This window comes from Mya arenaria, chromosome 6, assembly GCF_026914265.1.
Source record: "Mya arenaria isolate MELC-2E11 chromosome 6, ASM2691426v1".
NCBI lineage: Eukaryota > Metazoa > Mollusca > Bivalvia > Myida > Myidae > Mya > Mya arenaria.
This window is the reverse complement of record NC_069127.1, coordinates 46429153-46451423: the sequence shown is the minus strand read 5'-3', so window position 1 is coordinate 46451423 and position 22271 is coordinate 46429153. Positions and strand designations below refer to the sequence as shown.

Genomic DNA, 22271 nt, shown 5'->3' with positions numbered 1-22271 from the left:
TTTTTATTTTCGCCAAAACTTATTCTAATTTCATATTTCTTTCAAAATATTATTTTCGCGAAAATAACTTTATTTTTGCCCCAAACTTACTATATTTTGGTTAAAAATGTTATTTTCGCCAAAACTAACTCTATTTTCATATATCTTTCGAAATCTTATTTTCGCGAAATTAACTATTTTTACCCAAAACTTATTATATTTTTGTCAAAAATCTTATTTTCGCCAAAACTAACTCTAATATTTCTTTCAAAATCTTATTTTCATCAAAAATAACCTTATTTTCGTATTTTAGTCAAAAAAGCTATTTTCGCGAAAATATGTTATTTTCGTATTTTAGTCATACCGGCCCAGTACGCATTCGGAGCTCCTCGGCCATTTTTTTCAAAAACAGTTGTTTTTTTTAAAAATGGCCGAGGAGTTCCGAATGGCCCAGTACGATGTTCAAGTCTACCATGGTCAATATTAAAACTGTTGTCTGCTCCATATTTTTCTTATGGTTAATTTGGCTTTGGGTTTGCAGGAACATTTTACAGAGATTTTGTTTAATAAAACACCGATGTAACGGGCAAGACCAAAGACGAAGAACTTTCCGGAAAGAATTTACTTAACAAATGGCGCTTTTACATTGTTACAACAAAGGATGTGCGTCAAAATTTGATCCAGCAAACAATCCAGCAGGTAAATTTGTGTGTTGTATAGGCTCCGTTTTCTCGAAAATTCGTAAGCATAACAAGCTTAAGTAGCTTATTTCATTTGCAGGGTGATCCATTTGCAGGCGACCCATTTGCAGGCGACATGACCCACCGTATGGCCACACCCCCCTCCTTAATAAAAATCAGGCATTTTTTTTTTCAACACCAAAATTATTTTGAACATGATCATCTATCACAAAACCCTAAATATCAAACAAAACTACCAAGAAAAAAATCCCCAAAATACTAATAATTTTAATTAAACTTTGACATATTAATACCCTTGTTTGGATAATGGTGTTTACATAAAGATCCTATCTAACTTATTTTTAACCAATTGTTTTGAAACAACTCGCACTGACTCTTCATAAGAACATAATAAAGTTCCAGGAAAACCCTAGGTAATAAGGCAATATCTAATCACCATCAGAATCTGTGTTTTCAACAAAATTTGCTTGTTTCATCAAGGAGGGGGTGTGGCCATTGGGTGAGTCTTGTCAACGCAACATTCATCTGTGATTTCAGCTAAATCTTGAATTTACAAAAAAAATCCAAAAAAAACCTGATTATCATGGAGATTTAGGATTCGGGTAATCATTTTTGCGGACACAAAAAAGAAAATCAATTATTTGTGAAATAAAGCAAGTATTCGTCCATAAAAAATCATAGGCCATTGAACTCCGCGAAACTCTGCGGACACTTGATAAGAATCTACACTAAAGTTATTTTCTGTTAAAAAATTCAACCGATTATGACGGCTCCAGTAAATTGCTATTATTCTTTTTCCTCTGCCTGTTTTGCATGAAGTTAGCTTACCACAAGAATGCAGTCATATTTCAATATTTGCACATGCATCTTATAAACATGTTTTTTGCTAATGACTGCATACATTGATAAACACATTTCCTTAAATTTAGGAGTCAGAACTCACAATATACAGCAATTAACTTTATGACATGATAATTTTAACTTTATGACATGATAATTTGTGTTTTGTCATTTTGCAAGAATTCACGAAGCCACTTAAAAGATATGCAAGTGCCTTATAAAGTTCAATTCAAACCTACAGTACACTCCACGCGGAACTACCACTTTCCGTTTTCCTCGTCGGATTTTGGTCATCGCGGACACGACATCCAATTGATCATAATCCTCTTTCCTCGGCGTTTTTACTCGTTCACCCGTCGAGGCTGATCAGTGGACCGTATAATTACAATCGCCGCGTTACTTGGAGGTAAAAACACTGCGAAACTCGGAGGAAAACTGATAAGAATCTCCCACTGTATCTAATTTTGTTTAATTTATTTGATAATTTTTGCTACACCCGTAATTGTTTATAATTTTTTTTTATTTCGCGTACCTAATTTTCGGACACCCAAAGGACATCAAACGTAACTTTCACACTTACCAAGTTTCACAGACGAAGATTATTGATTTTCATCTTTTATCCTGGCTAGATTGCCTAAGCCTATGTACACCACTGTGACAAGTTAATTAGTAAATACCCATCCTAAACGATGTATTGCATGTAGAAAGAGGAAGTGTGAAATATTTATTGGAGGATTAAATAAACAACTAGGGCAATCAAGGGATTAAGAAAACAAAGACATGACATTTTTGTAAAACGATCTGCCAATAAACTTTAAAACTTGTACCACACTTATAGACTGTAAGAAGCAATTATACATGTACAGTTATACTTATTGAATCATCAATAAAAGTCAACACATTCAATGATATAGGTAACTAATTAATGTGATGAATTAAAGTTGGAAATGCAATACTTCAGTTACATTCGAAAACACCACTCAGACACATTAATCCTGCATAACAATATACATGCTCTCCATGAGATCCTCGTGGGTAAAACTGTGAGTTATGTGACGTCACACAGTGTGACTGTTTGATCTGAGCCGATAGAATGTGTTATTCATTTCAATGCATGTATAAAATGGTGTTTAATGGGATTTTTATTAACTTGATGAAGAATTTACACTTATATGCGTAATAAATAAGTTTAGAACCATTGATAAAAACAGATTAATTAATAAGTCAGGTAAAATGCAAATCAGGAAAAAAAGACCGAAAAATATTCACACTTACAAAGTTTTCAACACCTTCATTATTCCAATCTAATTAAGTTCTCAACACCTTAGTATAGTAAGAGAAAGATGACAATAACAAACACAAACACACGCTATGGTATATCTTTTAATTACAAATTGTGAAAAACAACAGTTGTTAGACGATGCTGATGAAAATTGATATGGAAATTTTCGATAATTATTTTTAAAAAGAAACTTACTGTACTTTGAAAAATTAATTATCTAATTATTCAATACTGTTTTAACAGAAGTAATGTACTGTAGTAGCTATGCACAAAACGTGGAGTTCCGCGATTAGGTCAATAAATCGATACGATTCAACTAAGACAAGTCAACAAACACAAACAATGAGAAAACTGTTGCAGCTATTTTTCTGGCATAGAGAAAGAAATAGTGTTGAGACATTTGGCCTCCTTAAAAATCACAAGGGCTGATTCTAAATCAATTTTCATAGAATTTGAAAGCCTGTTTGAGAGACTTGAACTGCCATGGGACAATCTAGTTTGTGTGCTACTGGACTCATGTAACACCATGAAGAGAAAAAAATCTGGCTTGGGGACCAGAATACGTCAAAGTCCACCATGTCCACAATGGCTACGCTGCCAAAGCATTTAAGTCCCGTTTGGATATTACTTGTAATAATATATATAATAATTAATAACATTATATTCTCATCAAATGTGCAGAAAATGGAATAAATACTTTTATGATACATAAAAATTGAATAAATAACACTTTTACAATAAACATTTGCAAGCATGATAATTGATATGTTGTTCATTATTATAAATCAAACATCCCACAGTATCGACTGTTCATACGCAGGCATTTGATCATAGCCAGTTGTGTTTTATGGAAAGTGGACAACTGAACCAAAATGTAATGTACATGTCTAATGCCTGTGACTTCAGGTAAAAAATAAGTAAATTTAACTTTGTTTAAAGACAAAGGTGTTAAACTTCTCTGCTAAGATTCCTGATAATTTTTCTGATTGTGAATGTCTCGTGTTGAACATAATTATATCTACCAAACCGAAAGGTGTACTCCTTGAACACTATTCTAAGGCAAAAAAGGGTATTAGAATCCCTGAAATATGGAAAGCTTCGGGGGCTTCACCCCCCTTGTCCCCCCACCAGGGCTTTGCCCTGGACCCATCGGGGGCTTTGAGCCGCCCCCTGAACCCCACGCAGACATTTTCAGGATTGGCAACTTGGCTCTGTTATCATCCCTGAAATATACTCTAAACTAGTATAAAAGCCCATTAATCTACAAGATAGCGGTCATAAAGCTCACTCTCTCTTCGGCTAAGTGCGACTATTCTCGTCGCTGTCGGTTGAGGTTACATACCACTATTTACCGTGACAGCTGTCACAACACTCCCCACGACTTAATTTGAAAAGCTTTGACCTTGGGGGGAAAACCTTGACTACCTTAAGACATAACCCCTTTTTAACAAAGTTACCGACATTCTAGCTATGACCAAATCTCAACCAAAGTTCAAACTAACCTTAACTTGAAGACTTTGACCTTGGGACCTTTAACCCAAACACAGTTCGAGATCAAACCAACGTTAACTTTAAGACCATGACCTTGGGACCTTTAACCCAAAAAGATACTTTTAACACCTTAAATGGTCCGTTGAATTGCCTGTTGATTAGCCCCTCAAAACAGATAAGTTTGAACTTTGGTGTCTCCTCCTCAACCTGGATCGAAACGTCCCACAATTTTCATTGAAGATAGGTCCAAACGACCATCCAAAGTTGCACTTCCATTTAGCTAACAATCCCCTTCAAGCTGATACAGCTGCTTTGAGCTTCTTCACCTTTACTGAGGACACTGAAACTGGTCCTCTGCATTCATTGCCGCCTGGTGCATCAAAATCCAATGGGTGCCGTTGGACGCACTCGCAAGCTTTCTGGTGTGTTCAGCAAAGATGAACTTGGCGATGAAGTATCGCTAAGACTGATACCCGGGTCCGCAGCCTTTGAGATCTGCAAAGGGATGTCTGGATTGTATTGAAGACGGTAGTCCCGGGTACACTTTTCTGGCTCATACACCTGTTCAGAGGTCTTGCGTTTAGGTGGAAGTTTATCAATGTGCTCTTCAATCTACCTCTCTTCTACTATTTCAATATCGTACGTGCATTTGGCCATGCGATGAAGGTATTTGGTCATCCGTTGCTTGTCCTTTCCACATGCCTTTGATATCGGCACGTTGGCCATACCTTGGAACAGGCTTTTTTGTACTTCATCATCTGCTGGCCGACACACTGCCTTGGACAACTCAATAACAAAGTCCTCTGGGGGTTGAAACAACTCCTTCTTTCTGGTCATATCCTTCACCCTCTTAACGAACTTCCCTTCTGCCATCTGAAACAACAAATAAGTATTTCACACTTATCCTTTACGTGCCCTACACCTGTATTTATCAATGTTCCAATGCATCACTAGCTGTTACATTGACACAAGAACCATGATACCACTCAGTACAGTAATCACATTGTATCATGAATCAATTGTCCCATGGCTTCCTACAGTAACAATACTCATCCGTGGTTGAGCCTGCATCCACAATCTGTATGGCTGTATCACCTTTCTTTTGGTAATCTTTAATCCAGTTTGGTTTATTCCGGTCTTTGCATGGCATGAGCCTATCATGGTTCAGCACACACACTGCATTCCTGAGTTTCACTCGATACAAATAACTTGACAATTTCTCTACAATCAAGGCCGGTCCTTTCCATGGGGAACAAAGTTTTCTACAGTTGCCTTTGATCACTGCAGTATCTAAAAGATACACCATATCACCTTTCTGGTAGGGCCGTATCAATATCTTCAGATCCTAGTCCCGTTTTGATCTTTTCAAAGAGTTCTTGAGGGTTTCTCTTGCCACTTTATGTGCATCTTGAATGCCCTTCACAAGGTTAGCCACATACTCATTTGGCTCTTGTTGTTTTCCCTGTGGCAACGGAAACATGAGCTGTGCCAGAGTACTAACTTCCCTCCCCAACATCAGCTTATTGGGTGTGAACCCTGTGCTTCTATTCACAGATGATCTTATTGCACCCGCTATCTGCTGTACATTCTTGTCCCACTGATTTTGCGATTTGTTTAAAAAACAGCGCACTGAATCCATCAAGGTCCTGTTGTACCTTTCCACTTGGCCATTAGCAGATGGCCTATATGGAGTGGTCCTCGCTTTGTGGATTTGCAATATCTCAGTCAGTGCCGTGAACAGCTTGCTCTCAAAAATTTCGCCCTGATCAGAAAATAACTGTAAGGGATACCCAAAACGGGTAAAGAACTGGTCTACATCTGTCCTAGCAGTTACTTCTGCCTTTTGAGAAGGTAATGGCACACATTCCACCCACTTTGTGAACTAGTCCACCATCATCAAGCAATACTCATTTCCATTAGCTGTTTTAGGCATTGGACCTAAGAAATCAATATGCACTCTTTCCATAGGTGCTCCAGCGTGATACTCCGTCATCGGTACCCTCCCATAAGCAGCCCTTTTCTTATTTCGGCTACACACATCACACAAGAGTATGTATCGTTCAATATCCGCACTCATACTAACCCAGACGAACTTTTCGTTTATTTCTGCTTTTGTCCTCGCCACACCTTGATGTCCAGCTGATGGTATATCATGGTGCTACAAAATTGCCTGCTCTTTTAAACTTTCCCAATCTCCAGTGTCTGTCCTTTTACGAAGCAACACCCAATCTTTTAGCACAAACAGTTCTTTGTTAACCCAAAAATGCTTAGCAGTTGGGCCCCTCAAAAATAATTCTCCCTCACTTGGTACCTGACCAGTTGCAATGTAATCAAGTATTACTTTGAAAGAATCATACTTTTCCTGTGCAGCCTTGAGATCAGCTATAGAGAAACCCCGATATAACCAGTAGAACCAGTAAAACCTTCCCGAGACAACGCATCTTAAGACCCTTCCCGACATGGCCCGCCGGTAAAACCTGCCTGGTTAATTGAACCAGTAAACCCTTCAAGATACGTAGCAACGGTAATCCCATCTTCCTTTGAATTGGATCAAATCCCCGTATTTCTGTTTGAATTACATCCAACCCCCTGATCTCTGTCTAGCCTTTCCTGAACCTTGGTTATTGTAACCCCAGTGTCTTTTTTGAACAGCTTTAATCTCTGGCAAGGTTGATAGATTAACAGCATCATCCACTGTTCTTTTGAATTCTCCCCAGCATTCATCTGCATGTGTTCAATATACGCATCCACCACATGGCAACTTTTTTGGTGATATACCAGCTACATACTCAGAAGAAAGCACCAGATTGTCCCCAGAAAGTCTTGATAATGCATCCGCATTCTGGTGTTTTCTTCCAGCTCTATGTTTCACCACCATGTGATACTGTGAAAACTCCTCAATCCATCTAGCCAGCTGCCCTTGAGGTTCTTTAAACCGTAGCAACCAGGTCAAGCTGGAGTGATCTGTTCTCACCGTAAACACTCTACCTAAAAGGTAATGTCTATATTGTCTTGTGATACGGACAATGGCTAAAAGTTCTTTTCTAGTAGTGCAGTAATTCTTTTGTTCCGTTGTTAGCGAAAAGCTACAATAAGAAATAACTTTTTCAACACTTCCCTGCACTTGACTCAACACTCTTCCTATTGCAAAGTCTGAAGCATCTGTGTCAAGAATAAAATATCCATCTTTACTTGGCAGCCCTAGTATGGGTAGTGTGGTCAGAGCTAACTTCAACTGAACATTGGTATTGTTAAACACAATATTATTTATCTCAGCATCGTCTTGAGCGTTGTCCTCTTGCAAGACATCCTCCACTTCATGTGCATTAGCGACAAATTTTCCTCTCTTGAATGTGCAGTATTTATCACCTACATTGACAAGAGACACCACTGGTTTTATTCCACTCTCTCATAAAACGCGGGGGATTTCATATTTTCAACCGGTTCAACCACATTATCACCTAACTGTTGATCTACATCACAAACCACTCTCACTACTGAATTAGGGTGTACCACAACCCTCTTAAAAATTGTAACCCGTGCAATTGTTGGCTTATCATCTTTAAACCGGGTTCTTAAAGGAATGACTTCGCCAATGTCTCTGCAGACCAGTCTACCTTTACGCCCAAATGATGTTATAAATCATGTCCAATTAATAGATCATCACTAATTGGCGCCACGTATACACGTTCCTTAAATGACTGGGTTCATATCTGCATTCAAACAGGTTGTGTTACAAACCCCTTTAGTTCAGAGTCTTTATCTGCCATCTGCATTATAGCATCTTTCACCTTCTTTGGCTTCTTCACTAATTTGTCATAAACACGTTTCGACAGAATGGTTACCGTAAATGACTGGGTATAAGACGATAGGGGGTATTAGACGCAGGGAAAAAAATCTGTGAAAAATCCGAGAAAAAAACTTTTAATCTATGTTTTGGGTTAAAAGACGCATAGAAAAAATGTCAAAATCGTCCGGCATTTTCAGCCACCATGTTTGTTGACAGTGACAAAAAATTTTTTTTCGTGAAAATGGCGATGGTTATCTTTAAAACCATACAACCATACTGTCGAGAATGAAAAGTTATGTTATGCAGAAAATATTTTGACAGTGCCTAACTTTGTTTTTTATATGTAAGTTTGATTATTGTTTAATTCAATTTATTATTCAAAATACCGTAATTCACAAGAGTTCGGACACCATAAATTAATTATTTTTTTCGCTCTCCAAATACATAGAAAATTATCATTTTTACATTTTATTTACATGTTTGTTTAACCTGCCTTTTTTCTTCATGTTTGGTTTTTACCACTTATTAATTTATCCGTAGTAATCAATGGTCATAAACTTATTTATTACGCCTATAAGTGTAAATCCTCCATGAAGTTAATTAAAACACCATTTTATACATGCACTGAACTGAATAAACACATTCTATCGGCTTCAGATCAAAGAGTCACACTGTGTGACGTCACATAACTTACAGTTATACCCACGAGGATCTCGTGGAGAGCATGGACATTGCTATGCAGGATTAATGTACGATTATTGCTTCATATAGTCTTTAAGTGTGGTACAAGTTTGAAAGCTTATTGGCAGATCGTTTTACAAACATGCCATGTCGATGTTTTCTTAATCCCTTGATTGCCCTTGTTGTTTGTTTAATCCTCAAATAAATATATCACACTTCCTTTTCAACAGGCAATAAATCGTTTAGGATGGGTAGTAACTAATTAAATTGTCACAGTGGTGTATACGGTTAGGTAATCTAGCCAGGCATTGTAAAGATAAAAATCAATAATCTTCGTCTGTGAAACTTGGTAACTATGAAAGTTATGATTGATGTATTTGGGAAATAATTATGAGTGTCCAAATATTTAGAGTGTACGAACTCTTAGGTGAATTATCGTAACTTTAATCGAAAAATATTTTTGTTGAAATTATAAACGTCTTACGATATACCGTATCCCGATCTTCAAGTGCCGTTTTAACCCGTATATACTCGATCAATATGACGCGAGTAACATCCCTTTCTACATAAATCTCAAACTCTCGGCTAGACATCAGAAAAAAAAGTTCAAAAAATTGTTACTGGGTATTATACGCAGGCATTTTTTTGCATCAAAATCTGAGGGAAAAAAGTGCGTCTAATACCCAGTCATTTACGGTATCTCGGCTCCAGATTCTAAACATGCTGTCACTTGTTCGTCACAACTTGTCATTACCACTGACAATACTCCAGCACTTACCCGAGTTATTCTACACATTCCACAGGAGCCTCCTGATCTTCCACTTTTATAGTAGATCCCTTTATGTGGTCTACTATTTTTTTGGGTCAAGGGTCCGGGGCAAAGGTCCCTGTCCCCTTGTCGTTTAAAAAACGTTCTGAAGATTTCTCTGTTGGTTGCTTCTTCTTCAACCACTGTTTTTATTTTGAACAATCTTTTTAAAGTGACCTCCTTGGTTACAAAACCAACAGCTCTTACCGCTACTATCCATTCTTCTTAATTTAAAGTCTGGTTTAGACTCTGGTACAAAACTTGTTCGACCTGAGGTTAACTGCTGCACCTGTTTGGTGAGCTCCTCTAATTTCCTTACCATTGCAGATTGTTCCGTTGCTACTAAATTTACCTGACCATCATCCCTTCTTTTATGTTTCCTACCATCAATTGATCTGGTCACATATTGAAAATCCTTCACAATATTAAGAGCTTGCTCTATTGTGGTTGGATGTTTCAAAACCATATACTTTCTGGCCTCCTTATCACTTAAGCCATGACAAAAATGCTTGACTGCCTCTTTTTGCATGTGCATTTCAGGGTAGTCGCTAAAAGCTTCAGTACCCAAGGATAAAATCCTATCAGCCCAGAGCTTCAAACTTACATTCCCACCCTGCAACGCTTGTTCAAATTGAGACCGCAGAGTATCTGGTACCTCATTATTACCGAAATGGTACTTCAGCTTTTTAAACACTCCCTGTAAGACAGCTGCTTGGTACGAGTTATAATTAGGGATGGCAACGAGTACCCGAGTACTAGAGCACTCGATCAAACATCCGAGTGCTCGAGTACCAAATCACTACTCCGAGTACTCTGAAAAAATCTATAAAAATCACAAAATACAAGATTTACAGACGAAGTAACGGATCTGGTTAGTTGCCAAGAGGACAATTAATGATCCCTCTAATCCGCACTGTGTGACACAATTGACCCTAATAAATTAGTATAGAGTTGCAAACTGTCAGCTAAGGGCCCCTATTTCCAATTAGCACTGATGTCAATTAGCGAAGTTTTGATAGCGGAACTTTCACCTACACAATTCTATTGTTTACAAATAAGAGTCATTTCACCAAACAATGTACGCTAACGAGCGAATGAGTAGCGACCGTTACGAGCATTGATTTCTTAATGGGCGTATTTTAACTATTTTTGTAATGATTATCACAATTGATTGGTTGATATCTTAAATCAAGAATTATGAATATTAATGAGATAAACAACAATAATACAGTACGAAGTAACAGGGGTCGACACTAACCATTTTTCCAAGGGATCCCGAAGGGACACCAACATTTGAAATCAGGTGTCCCTTCCTGAAATTAGGAGTCCCTTCCACTTTTTACATTTTTTTCATTGTTGAGCCTGTTTTAATATTAAATTCAACATCCTTTTACTTTTCGATTTGTAATGCATGTATACACCACCATATTATACATGTTTTCAGCAGCATGTAATGACAGGTTAGTAGCACTGAATGGCGGTGAGGTATATTTTGGTCTCTAAAGTTGGTAGATTGGGTTCAAAAGCGGGAGAATGTCTAAGTCCCTTTTGTTTTCAGTCAAAAACAGAGATGGATACAATGTAAACAAAAACTTGATGTTGTTACTATTTTTAGATTTTTGGAAAATACGCATAAAATAAATCATGGTTCAGAGTCTTGTCAAATGTCGGTGCTTTTCATTAAGAAACTGTAGGAATATTACATCTGGCTTGTGAAAACTCCAATCAATATTTAGTACAGCTGTTGATAAATCAATCAGACTGCCCAACAGACGTAGTGCATACTGGAAGAGCAGACGACCAAAAATTGTGTATACATGTTAATTTTCGCGCCAAAAAGCCATAAAATTTTATAAATTAATGAATAAAACCCTGCAAATTTTATTTCATTATTTTTTTTATCAAAGCGTAAAATATATGTCTTTAAAATTAACAAAAAATATTGATAAGTTGAATGCTGAATGTAGGATGCTGTTCTTTTGTGTCGTAAATGTTACTGTAAATACTCAAAGGTCGTATCATATTATATAAAAGGTATCACAAGAGTTGGCATCTTTTTGGGCGGTTCTGACACATGAGCAAAACAATTCCACATAAGTATTTTACCGATAATAAATCTCTGTCAGCTCTGACCTTGTTTAAAATGTAAACAACAAAACGAAAGCGTTAACCTGCATGCGCCTTGTGAAATGACCTGTTTATTTATAGATTCATGACGTAACTATAGTCAAATTAAGTCACCTATACTTTCGCTTTGATGAGTCTGATAATGATAATTAATAAGATCGTTTTGACATGTGCTGTCAAGAAATTTAGGGGAGCCCGAATTTAGGTAATAAATTAATTAAATGCTACTTATTTATTGATATTTAACGTTTATCAGTCAAAAATTTAAGTGTCCCGACGGAATACCGGACTTCGAAGTTCAGGTGTCCCTCCTGAAAAATTGGTGTCCTCGGGATCCCGGGACCCCGTTAGTGTCGAACACTGGGAGTAATTCTTTCTTTATTTTTATGTAAGCTATTAATTTACGTTTATTGTAATTCTGATTGATGTTCATTATAAATCGCGACTATCTAGACGCTGGAATAAAATCCGGGTTTAACTTTCAAGCTTTATTTTAGCTTATTTGCAGTGCATTCTTCAATGTAAAATCATTAAAGTGAAATGAAAAAAGACATGTAACAGCATTTGTTTTCCTTTTATTTGATTTTCTGTTAAAGTAAATAAAGGAAGTCTAATTAAAAGATGAAAATGACCAATAATATGACCAACGCATGATATACGCCATAGCGATACATGTATACATGATCTTGTCTTTCCCAAAAACAAATTAAATTTTCCGAGTACCCGAGTAATCGATCGAAAGATTGTCCGAGTACTCGAGTACCAATTTTACTACTTGTTGCCATCCCTAGTTATAATGGTAAAATAATCAAGAGAGCTACCCTGCAAGCTTCAAGCAAGATCGTCAAAACTTTCTTCTTCTGTCCACTTAAGAGCTCTATAATGAATGCTCTTGAAGGGCCGCTCAAATGAAGCCCATTACGTATCACCTTTGAACGTTAAGTTATTTGGCAGTTTACGAGGATCGCCCTGAACTGAACCAGAATCAGAAGAATCATTTGAAACAGATGACAACCTGTGCCGCTGTGCACGTCTTGACCTTGACCGTGAGCTAGAGGTCGCCGAACTATCTGAAGAATATTTTCTACTTTTGTGATGCTTGCTCTTCTTTTTGGAATGCTTTGACCTTCGTGTCGACCTGGACCTGGACCGCGAGTCTGAGGTAGAGCTTGAATAATGTGTCCTGTGAGACTTGTGCTTTCTTGCCTTCCCGTGTGCCGGTGACCTTGACATTGAATCCTTGTCCTTGACCTCTTTGGGTGTCGGTCCCATTGTTTGCTTATGAAAATGTGTATCAAGGTTTACCAAACCAGATGCAGATCGCACCTCTTTTTGCAGAGTCAGTTTTGGTTTAACATCCCCCGGTGGAACCGGCAACTGCTGCTCACCAAACTTTATATATTCTTTTTTTTTTCACATTCGCCTTCAGAGCCCTCACTTGCACCATCTACTGTTCATCTTCATCTGGCTCAGCAAAATCAACCAGTTTCTCCAACTTAATGGCTAACACTGTGCCTACTATTTGTTTAAAAACCCAAAAAGTAATATAACCTTCTGACTCCCTGTGCGCCACCAGTGCTCCTGCCCTAGTTTCCCCTATTCCGGGTAAAACCCTTTTAATTTCCTCTTCAGTAGCTGTATTAATCTTAAGCGCCATATCTGCAACTTAATAACACAACATCAGGAAAGAAATCAGAATACTAGCGACGTAATTGCATTTGGGATCTTTACCACAACTATAGGTGAAGCAGCCAAACCGACTTTACCTTCTCATTAATCAGATTGCTGAAACAGCACTCTACTACATTCCAAATACAGGTGCAAGGTCTTTATACATGCCTATGCTGAAACAGCACTGCATGAAGCAAATCAAAAATTCAAGCACGAATTTCTGTTTACAATACAATGTTACATTTAAATAAAATCTAAAACATTGCGCATATGCATTATTTAACCAAAAACTGGATAAAATACAGTAAAAGAAGGAATTATCTTTTAGCAATACAATGTTACATTTAGATCAAATCTAAAACATTGTGCTTATGCAGGGACCTTTACTCCAGACTCGCTTAATCATTAAAATGTGGGCATACGTGTAGATAAAGTTCTACAAATCTCTACTAATATTTATCAGGCCTTTTACTTATTTGGGACTCGAACTTCTCTTGTTGGGTCTGTTCATCTGTTGAGGTCTAACAATGTTAGCAGTCAACTGTTCATGTACACAATCTGCCAAAAACACTAAAGCTATGCAGTTCATCGGTCACGAAATCACATGACCCGATCCTTCACTTCCCTCCAAACGTATGTTCGTTTAAGATCTGACACCACTAATGTAATTTTATATATACATCATTAACTCATATACATAAATCAGCACCTTTAGTTAACCTATACACTAAATATACTCTAAACTAGTCTAAAAGCCCATTAATCTACAAGATGGCGGTCATAAAGCGCACTCTCTCTTTGGCTAAGTGCGACTATACATACCACTATTTACCGTGGCAGCAAATTATTAGACTAATATTAAAATATGACAGCGTTGGTGAATTGTTGATGTGAAATATTTAGACGTGTGGAGTAATACTCAAATGCTTGAAAAATTTATCTGTAACTCTGGATTTCAATGTCGACTACACGTTACCAACATGCTGCATCATTCAGTTTACATGCAGTGAAAATAAACTTGGGTAATCCAGTTATGGCCTGGACATGGAATTGCTAACGTTCCCCCCCATGGTGATTCTAGTGTTTGAGGTATGGACCTGGAAATTGCGCACGACACATCCTTTTAATGTAATGATGCTTTGTATAAAGTTATTTGAAAATGACTTTATTAGTGACCAAGTTGTGGTCCGGACACGGAATTGCTAACGCCCCCCAGTGAAATTAGCCTTTGAGGTACGGACCTGGAAAGCATGCTTGACAAATCCTTTTAATGTAGAGATGATTTGTATAAAGTTATTTGAAAATTGCTTTAGTAGTAACCCAGTTATGGCCTGGACATGGAATTGCTAACCTTCCCCCCCCCCCCCCCATGGTGATTCTAGTGTTTGGGGTATGGACCTGGAAATTGCGGGCAACACATCCTTTTAATGTAATGATGCTTTGTATAAAGTTATTTGAAAATGACTTTATTAGTGACCAAGTTATGGCCCGGACACGGAATTGCTAACGGACGGACAGACAGATGGACAGACGATGGAGGCCATAACATAATACGACCCTTCGGGCGTATGAAAATTGTGTCAGAGACCGGGTTCGAACCGGTGTCGCCAAAATTGCAGTCCAGCGTTGTATCCACTGTGCTACGAAACAGTTGGAATATTTAAGCTATATACCTAACTTGGTAATATCACGTGATAACATCGACTAGCCAATAACGCATAAGGAATGAATTATCACCTCAAACTGATGTCTGCATGCTATCACCGTATAGTGCGAAAACTATGAGATGACCGTGTATGAAAGAATGATAAAAAGGCGTGAAATTCCAATTTGGGACTGTTATTTTAACCTCCAAATAGCGACAGTTACAAAAAAGCGATTTCGGACTATTGATGAAATTTTAAATTAAAAAAGAAGAAATAAAATTGGGACCAAAAAGTAAATTAAATATAGCGATAATTTCGGATAAATAGTGTTCAGATTAACAGTGTTAAAATGTATTTGCATCGTTACTCCTTTGACTTTAAACATACCATACCTTTGAAATGAACCCTCTGTCAAATATGCTGTGATGGCTCTAGTTATCTAATAGAAGTTCCACCAATGTAACCATTATGATTGGTTGCATGATCAATGTAAGTGTTGTTTGTTTTGTGCAGATGGCTGCAAGTTCCATCCTGGGGTTCCTGTGTTCCACGACGCCATGAAGGGATGGTCTTGTTGTAAAAAACGTAGCACTGACTTCACTGAGTTTCTCAACACACCTGTAAGTGGACAAGTTGTTTGGACATAATTTCTTTAATTCACCTTTTGTTGTTGTAGAATTTTATACGATCATCACAATATGGACATGTACACATGTAACTATGTTTCTGATTTTTAGCTCGACTATTCGAAGAATGAGGAGAGCTATACTACTCACCCAAGTGTCGGTGTCACACCTTGGTTAAGGTTATGCATGTAAGCACCTTTATGTTATTATCTCGGCAAATGCATCATGTATTGCATTGAAACTTTAGATATGTATTCCCAACTATCCAACCTATTTAATTAATCAAGTTAGATAACACTTGGCCTGTATCATTTGACTTAAAAATTCTGGTTAAGGTTTTGCATGTAAGCGCTATAGGTTAATATCTCAGCAACTACTTGATGTATTGCATTAAGACTTAATACAGTGATCCATGCATGTTTCGCCAAAACTATTCAATTCTTACAATGAAAAGCGGCGGAATAGTTGAGCACGCTGTCTCTGTGGCAGCTTTTGTTGGAATCGGGCCAATATAATGAAGTGTGTAATATTGCCACAGTAGACAACAAGTTGCTGGACTAAAAAATAAATTAGTATGATGTTGTATACTTAACCCTTTACTTCATGTAAAACCAAGCCATATCAGGCTGCCAGTGTATGGCTTATCAGTTCATATCAGTACCCCTTCTTCATAGGAGATTATTGGTTATTATTGGAATTTTGACCCTCATGTATTTTTATAGTATTTCTTTTTGTTAAATCAATAAGTCATCAATGTAAAGTTTTTAGAGAATTTAATTTTCCAATCTAGTCATATAAATTTTATTTTGTTTTCTAAATTATTTCCGCATGATATTCATAATCAAACAGAGAAATATGTCAAATTTAATGAAAAGTAAATTTTATTACACTTTTATTTATCAATCTTAATACAAAATATTATATAAACAACATGATTTTATAATTCATTTAACGCGACCTGAATTGAAACAGATGGACAGAATTAAGAAATAATTCATAACAAAGAAACATGGCATGTTATATATGAAACAGAAGCAATAAAAATAAAAGTTGAACCACAGTCACAGTAGGTATTACAAACTACAATGAACAAATAAAGTTATTATTCAACTCCTAACTGAGGCCTAGATGTTGCTGTTTACTAAATTTATATCGTTTATTGCATTTCCAGGTATTGTCATACTTGTGTGCGTGACGCCGAGGTCTGAATTCGCCATCTCAATGTCATACTTAAACTCACTTTAATCGAAGCCAAAATATTCAGATTTGTCAAAATCACTGAAATATAAATGACATTATTCAGCAATGCTGTTTTAAAGCGAAGTAAACAAAGGCAGAAGTTATTTCTACATTGCATTCCTGTTTATTCGAAAACATGTATCAACAGCTGATCGATGTTAAATTGGGTCATGTCAAAGTTTAACAATAGGGATAGTCATTATTTTATATCATATTTGTACAAGTTTACTTTCAATTTGTAGAAGCAGATGTGCATTTTTATGACCGGATTAGCGAAACAGAAGTGACACATATGTCCCATATAATGATTTATGGCCTTTGTTTATACATTTTTTAAAGAGGTTTTCACATAGTGAAACCTGGTTATTAGAATGGCGAACGTCGTTGTTCGGGCGGGCGGGCCGGCGGCCGGGCGGCGTCAAACTCACCTATGAAACTGAATAACTTTAGTAAGGATTGACATATCTTGACCAGACTTGGCCTATAGATAGAGTGTATGGGTACCTTTCATGGGATTGCGTTTGGGGTTCCTAGGGTCAAGGTCAAGGTCACTGTTACTAAAAATAGAAAAACGGTTGAAACTTAATTACTTTAGTTAGGGATGACATTACTTGACTTAACTTGGTCTATAGGAAGAGTTTATGAGTACCTTTCATGGGATTGCGTTTGGGGTCCCTAGTTTCAAGGTCAAGGTCACTGTTACTAAAAATAGAAAAACGGTTGAAACTGAATAACTTTAGTTAGGGATGACATATCTTGACTTAACTTGGTCAATAGGAAGAGTTTATGGATACCTTTCATGGGATTGCGTTTGGGGTCCCTAGGGTCAAGGTCAAGGTCACTGTTACTAAAAATAGAAAAACGGTTGAAACTGAATAACTTTAATTAGGGATGACATATCTTGACTAAACTTGGTCTATAGGAAGAGTTTATGGAGACCTTTCATGGGATTGTGTTTGGGGTCCCTAGGGTCAAGGTCAAAGTCACTGTTACTAAAAATAGAAAAACGGTTGAAACTGAATAACTTTAGTTAGGGATGACATATCTTGACTAAACTTGGTCAATAGGAAGTGTTTATGGATACCTTTCTTGGGATTGGGTTTTGGGTCCCTAGGGTCAAGGTCAAGGTCACTGTTACTAAAAATAGAAAAACAGTTGAAACTGAATAACTTTAATTACCGTAAATGACTGGGTATAAGACGATAGGGGGTATTAGACGCAGGGAAAAAAATCTGTGAAAAATCCGAGAAAAAAACTTTTAATCTATGTTTTTGGTTAAAAGACGCATAGAAAAAATGTCAAAATCGTCCGGCATTTTCAGCCACTATGTTTGTTGACAGTGACAAAAAAATTTTTTTTCGTGAAAATGGCGATTTTATACATGCACTGAACTGAATAAACACATTCTATCGGCTTCAGATCAAAGAGTCACACTGTGTGACGTCACATAACTTACAGTTATACCCACGAGGATCTCGTGGAGAGCATGGACATTGCTATGCAGGATTAATGTACGATTATTGCTTCATATAGTCTATATAAGTGTGGTACAAGTTTGAAAGCTTATTGGCAGATCGTTTTACAAACATGCCATGTCGATGTTTTCTTAATTCCTTGATTGCCCGTGTTGTTTGTTTAATCCTCAAATAAATATATCACACTTCCTTTTCAACAGGCAATAAATCGTTTAGGATGGGTAGTAACTAATTAAATTGTCACAGTGGTGTATACGGTTAGGTAATCTAGCCAGGCATTGTAAAGATAAAAATCAATAATCTTCGTCTGTGAAACCTGGTAACTATGAAAGTTATGATTGATGTATTTGGGAAATAATTATGGGTGTCCAAATATTTAGAGTGTACGAACTCTTAGGTGAATTATCGTAACTTTAATCGAAAAATATTTTTGTTGAAATTATAAACGTCTTACGATATACCGTATCCCGATCTTCAAGTGCCGTTTTAACCCGTATATACTCGATCAATATGACGCGAGTAACATCCCTTTCTACATAAATCTAAACAAACTCTCGGCTAGAAATTGACCTCAGAAAAAAAGTTCAAAAAATTGTTACTGGGTATTATACGCAGGCATTTTTTTGCATCAAAATCTGAGGGAAAAAAGTGCGTCTAATACCCAGTCATTTACGGTAGGGATGACATATCTTGACTAAAATTGGTCTAAAATAACTTAAGTTAGGGTTGACATATCCTGACACAACTTGGTATAAAGGAAGAGTTTATGGATACCTTTCAATGGATTGCATTTGGGGTCCCTATGTTCAAGGTCACTGTTACTAAAAATAGAAAAACAGACACAGGTTGAAGTTCTTCTGTCAATCATTAAAAACCTGGTTTCGTTGCATTGCGGCGTTTCTTTTTTGTTTATCCAACATGGCCGACATTTTGACACAATTCTGAACCATGACCTGTGACGTCAGGCGCGTGATCAATAAATTATATTTGTATTATTGGTAGTTAATTATAAGTTGCAGTATTGTGTAAATTTCCACGAGGAAAACAAGACAGGAATGCCCACAAACCTGCCCAGTCAACGTTAAACGCATCTTTGATACCAATGAACTTATTTCACGATTTTTCGAAATTCTTTAAATAGTAACATAGTGTTTTTTTTAGTGCATTGTATATGGACGGATAAGTAAAATTGCTTTTCTATGAAGTAAAGGGTTAAAATGCAGTGAGTTTAACTGTGAGATTGCTGTATACTGACAGTGTTTTGCAGGGCTGTACCACAGGGCCACACAGCAATGAGAAGCCAGCAGAACCAGAGAAGATAACGCCAGTTGTTGACATACCAGACACACAGGTATGCTACGTACCATTGACTTATCATAATCATATAACGGATTATAGCACAATACCATAATTCAACCTCTTTTTTTAAGAGTGTGAGAGAGGAAAGGTAAGCTTGTTCCACTCCCCACAGCTTAGCTGTAGGTTTAAAACGTTTTTGGTAAAGTCTGGTTATTATGCCCCCCTTGAAGAAGAGGGTTATATTGCTTTGCACATGTCGGTCGGTCAGTCGGTCCGTACGTCGGTAGACCAAAGCTTGTCCGAGTAATAACTCTACAATTCCTGGACGTATGATCATCAAACTTGACATGAAGGTTGGGCCTGACCAGTAGATGACCCCTATTGATTTTAGGGCTCATCGGGTCAAAGGTCAAGTCACAGTGACCTTTAATGATAAAAGAATTTTAAAGCTTGTCCGAGTGATAACTCAACAATGCCTAGACCTATGGTCATCAAACTTGATATGGAAGTTGGGCCTGACCAGTAGATGACCCCTGTTGTTTTTGTGGGTCATCGGGCCAAAGGTCAAGGTCACAGTGACCTTGAATGGTAAAAGGTTGTCCGAGTGATAACTAGACAATGCCTGCACCAATGGCCCTCAAACTTGACTTGAAGGTTGGGCCTGACCAGTAAATGACCCCTATTGATTGATGGGGTCATTGGGCCAAAGGTCAAGGTTACAGTGACCTTGAATGATAAGAGGTTGTCCTGGTGATAACTCAACAATGCTTGCACCGATGGCCCTCAAACTTGACTCTGAGGCTGGGCCTGACCAGTAGATGACCCCTATTGATTTAGGGGTCAAATCTCAAGGTCAAAGTGACCTTGAATGCGAAAATTTGTTTGAGTGATAACTCGACAATGCCTGCACCCATGGCCCTCAAACTTGACTTAGGGTTGTGTCTGCCCTGTAGATGACCCCTTATGGCTTTAGGGGTCATTGGGTCAAAGTTTACGGTCACTGTGGTCTTGAACGAAAAAAGCTTGTTTGAGTGATAACTCAACAATGCCTGCACCCATGGCCCTCAAACTTGACTTGGAGGTTGAGCCTGACCAGTAGATGACCCCTATTGATATAGGGTTCAAAGCTCAATGTCACAGTGACCTTGAATGCGAAAATTTGTTGGAGTGATAACTCGACAATGCCGACACCTTTGGCCCTCAAACTTGACTTGGGGTTGCGTCTGACCTGTAGATGACCCCTTATGATTTTAGGGATCATTGGGTTAAAGGTCAAGGTCACAGTGACCTTGAACGAAAAAAGCTTGTCTGTGTGATAACTTGATAATGCCTGCACCGAGGGCCCTCAAACTTGACATTTAGGTTTTTGGTGACCTGCTGATGACTCCTATGGATTTTGAGGTCAAAGGTCATGGTCATAACACACTCTATCCTCACACTTTGAATGGTCATAATCTTAAACAGCCTCAACAGCATCCAATGTCAGTGACAAATCAGCTGTCATTTCGGTCCATGCATATTTCATTCTATTGTGCATATAATCCTGACAACATGGCGCTCAGGGGGGGGGGGGGGGGGGGGCATAATGTTTGACAAACATCTCTTGTTTACTTAGTAACTGAAAGTTCCATTAATATTGTCTCTAAATTTCAACATCATAATACTTCTGGATATTATCTTAGAGGAGTGCGAGTTGTTTCATCATGAACCCTAGGAGCAATTTTGTACCTCGAAAGTGCTATTCTGTCATCATAAAAAAGTTTTCAAGCACCTTTCAAGAAATAATGCTTCACTCTCCTAAGAACTATTTAAAGACCGATTTGACTATTAACAATATCTGAATCACTGCGCACATATCCATGACGACCACAAAATATTGCATATCCATTCGCAATTATTTTCACTACGCACAAAAGAGTTTAGCAAAAAATAAATATTTTTACTTAATTTTAAAAAGCATCTACCATAGCCACTCGTGTAAGATAGGTTTATCCCAACCCTATGCTCGGGTCGGAATGAACCTATCTTACACTCTCCGCCATGGAAAATACTTGTAATCTCATTCATAGACTAAATTGTTAAATTGTGGAACTGATTTATTTAGTTAAAAACAGTATATATTTTACAACGATTGTGAAGAAAGTTATGATAACTTATACTGAGTCACTTTTGTTGACACGATGTTGCACGAGAGTGTGGTCTTGTGTTGTGGGGGAAACCGGAGTGCCCGGAGAAAACCCACTTGTCGGACTTGGTGACCACAAACCAAACTCACCTGCGCCCAGGCCGGGAATCCGGAGTGCGCTAACCACTGCTCTAACCGGACAACTGATTTATTTAATGATACATAATGAAGGTGGGAAGACCAATATGAAGAAGTTTAAGCCACACCAATTTAAGTTTTGTTCTACGGATTTCAACTGAGAAAAATCGCTATATAAAGACATTTGCATTTAGTTGCGACAGGAGAGGAGATCAGCTAAACTTATATTTCTTATATGTTATAATAATTAATAATAAGAATGACAATCCTGATGAAATACAACAGTATTTACCCTTAAAGTGTAATTTAAAGGAAATACCCCACACCATATTTATTATAAACCTGTTTAAGTC

The 22271-nt window shown here is 37.5% G+C and overlaps 1 protein-coding gene across 2 annotated transcripts in view; it reads left to right on the top strand.

The window, feature by feature from the left end:
* The first annotated feature begins 488 nt into the window (after positions 1–488).
* Positions 489–22271, top strand: part of LOC128238406 (cysteine and histidine-rich domain-containing protein 1-like) — a 33558-nt gene continuing 11775 nt past the window's right edge. The window contains exons 1-3 of one of the 2 annotated variants that reach the window (XM_052954312.1): positions 489–678; positions 15530–15636; positions 19624–19707. In XM_052954312.1, the coding sequence (XP_052810272.1) occupies positions 612–678; positions 15530–15636; positions 19624–19707 (258 nt within the window). In that variant the 5' untranslated portion in view covers positions 489–611. The remainder of the gene's footprint in view (positions 679–15529; positions 15637–19623; positions 19708–22271) is intronic. The other variant, XM_052954313.1, reaches the window with a different exon arrangement.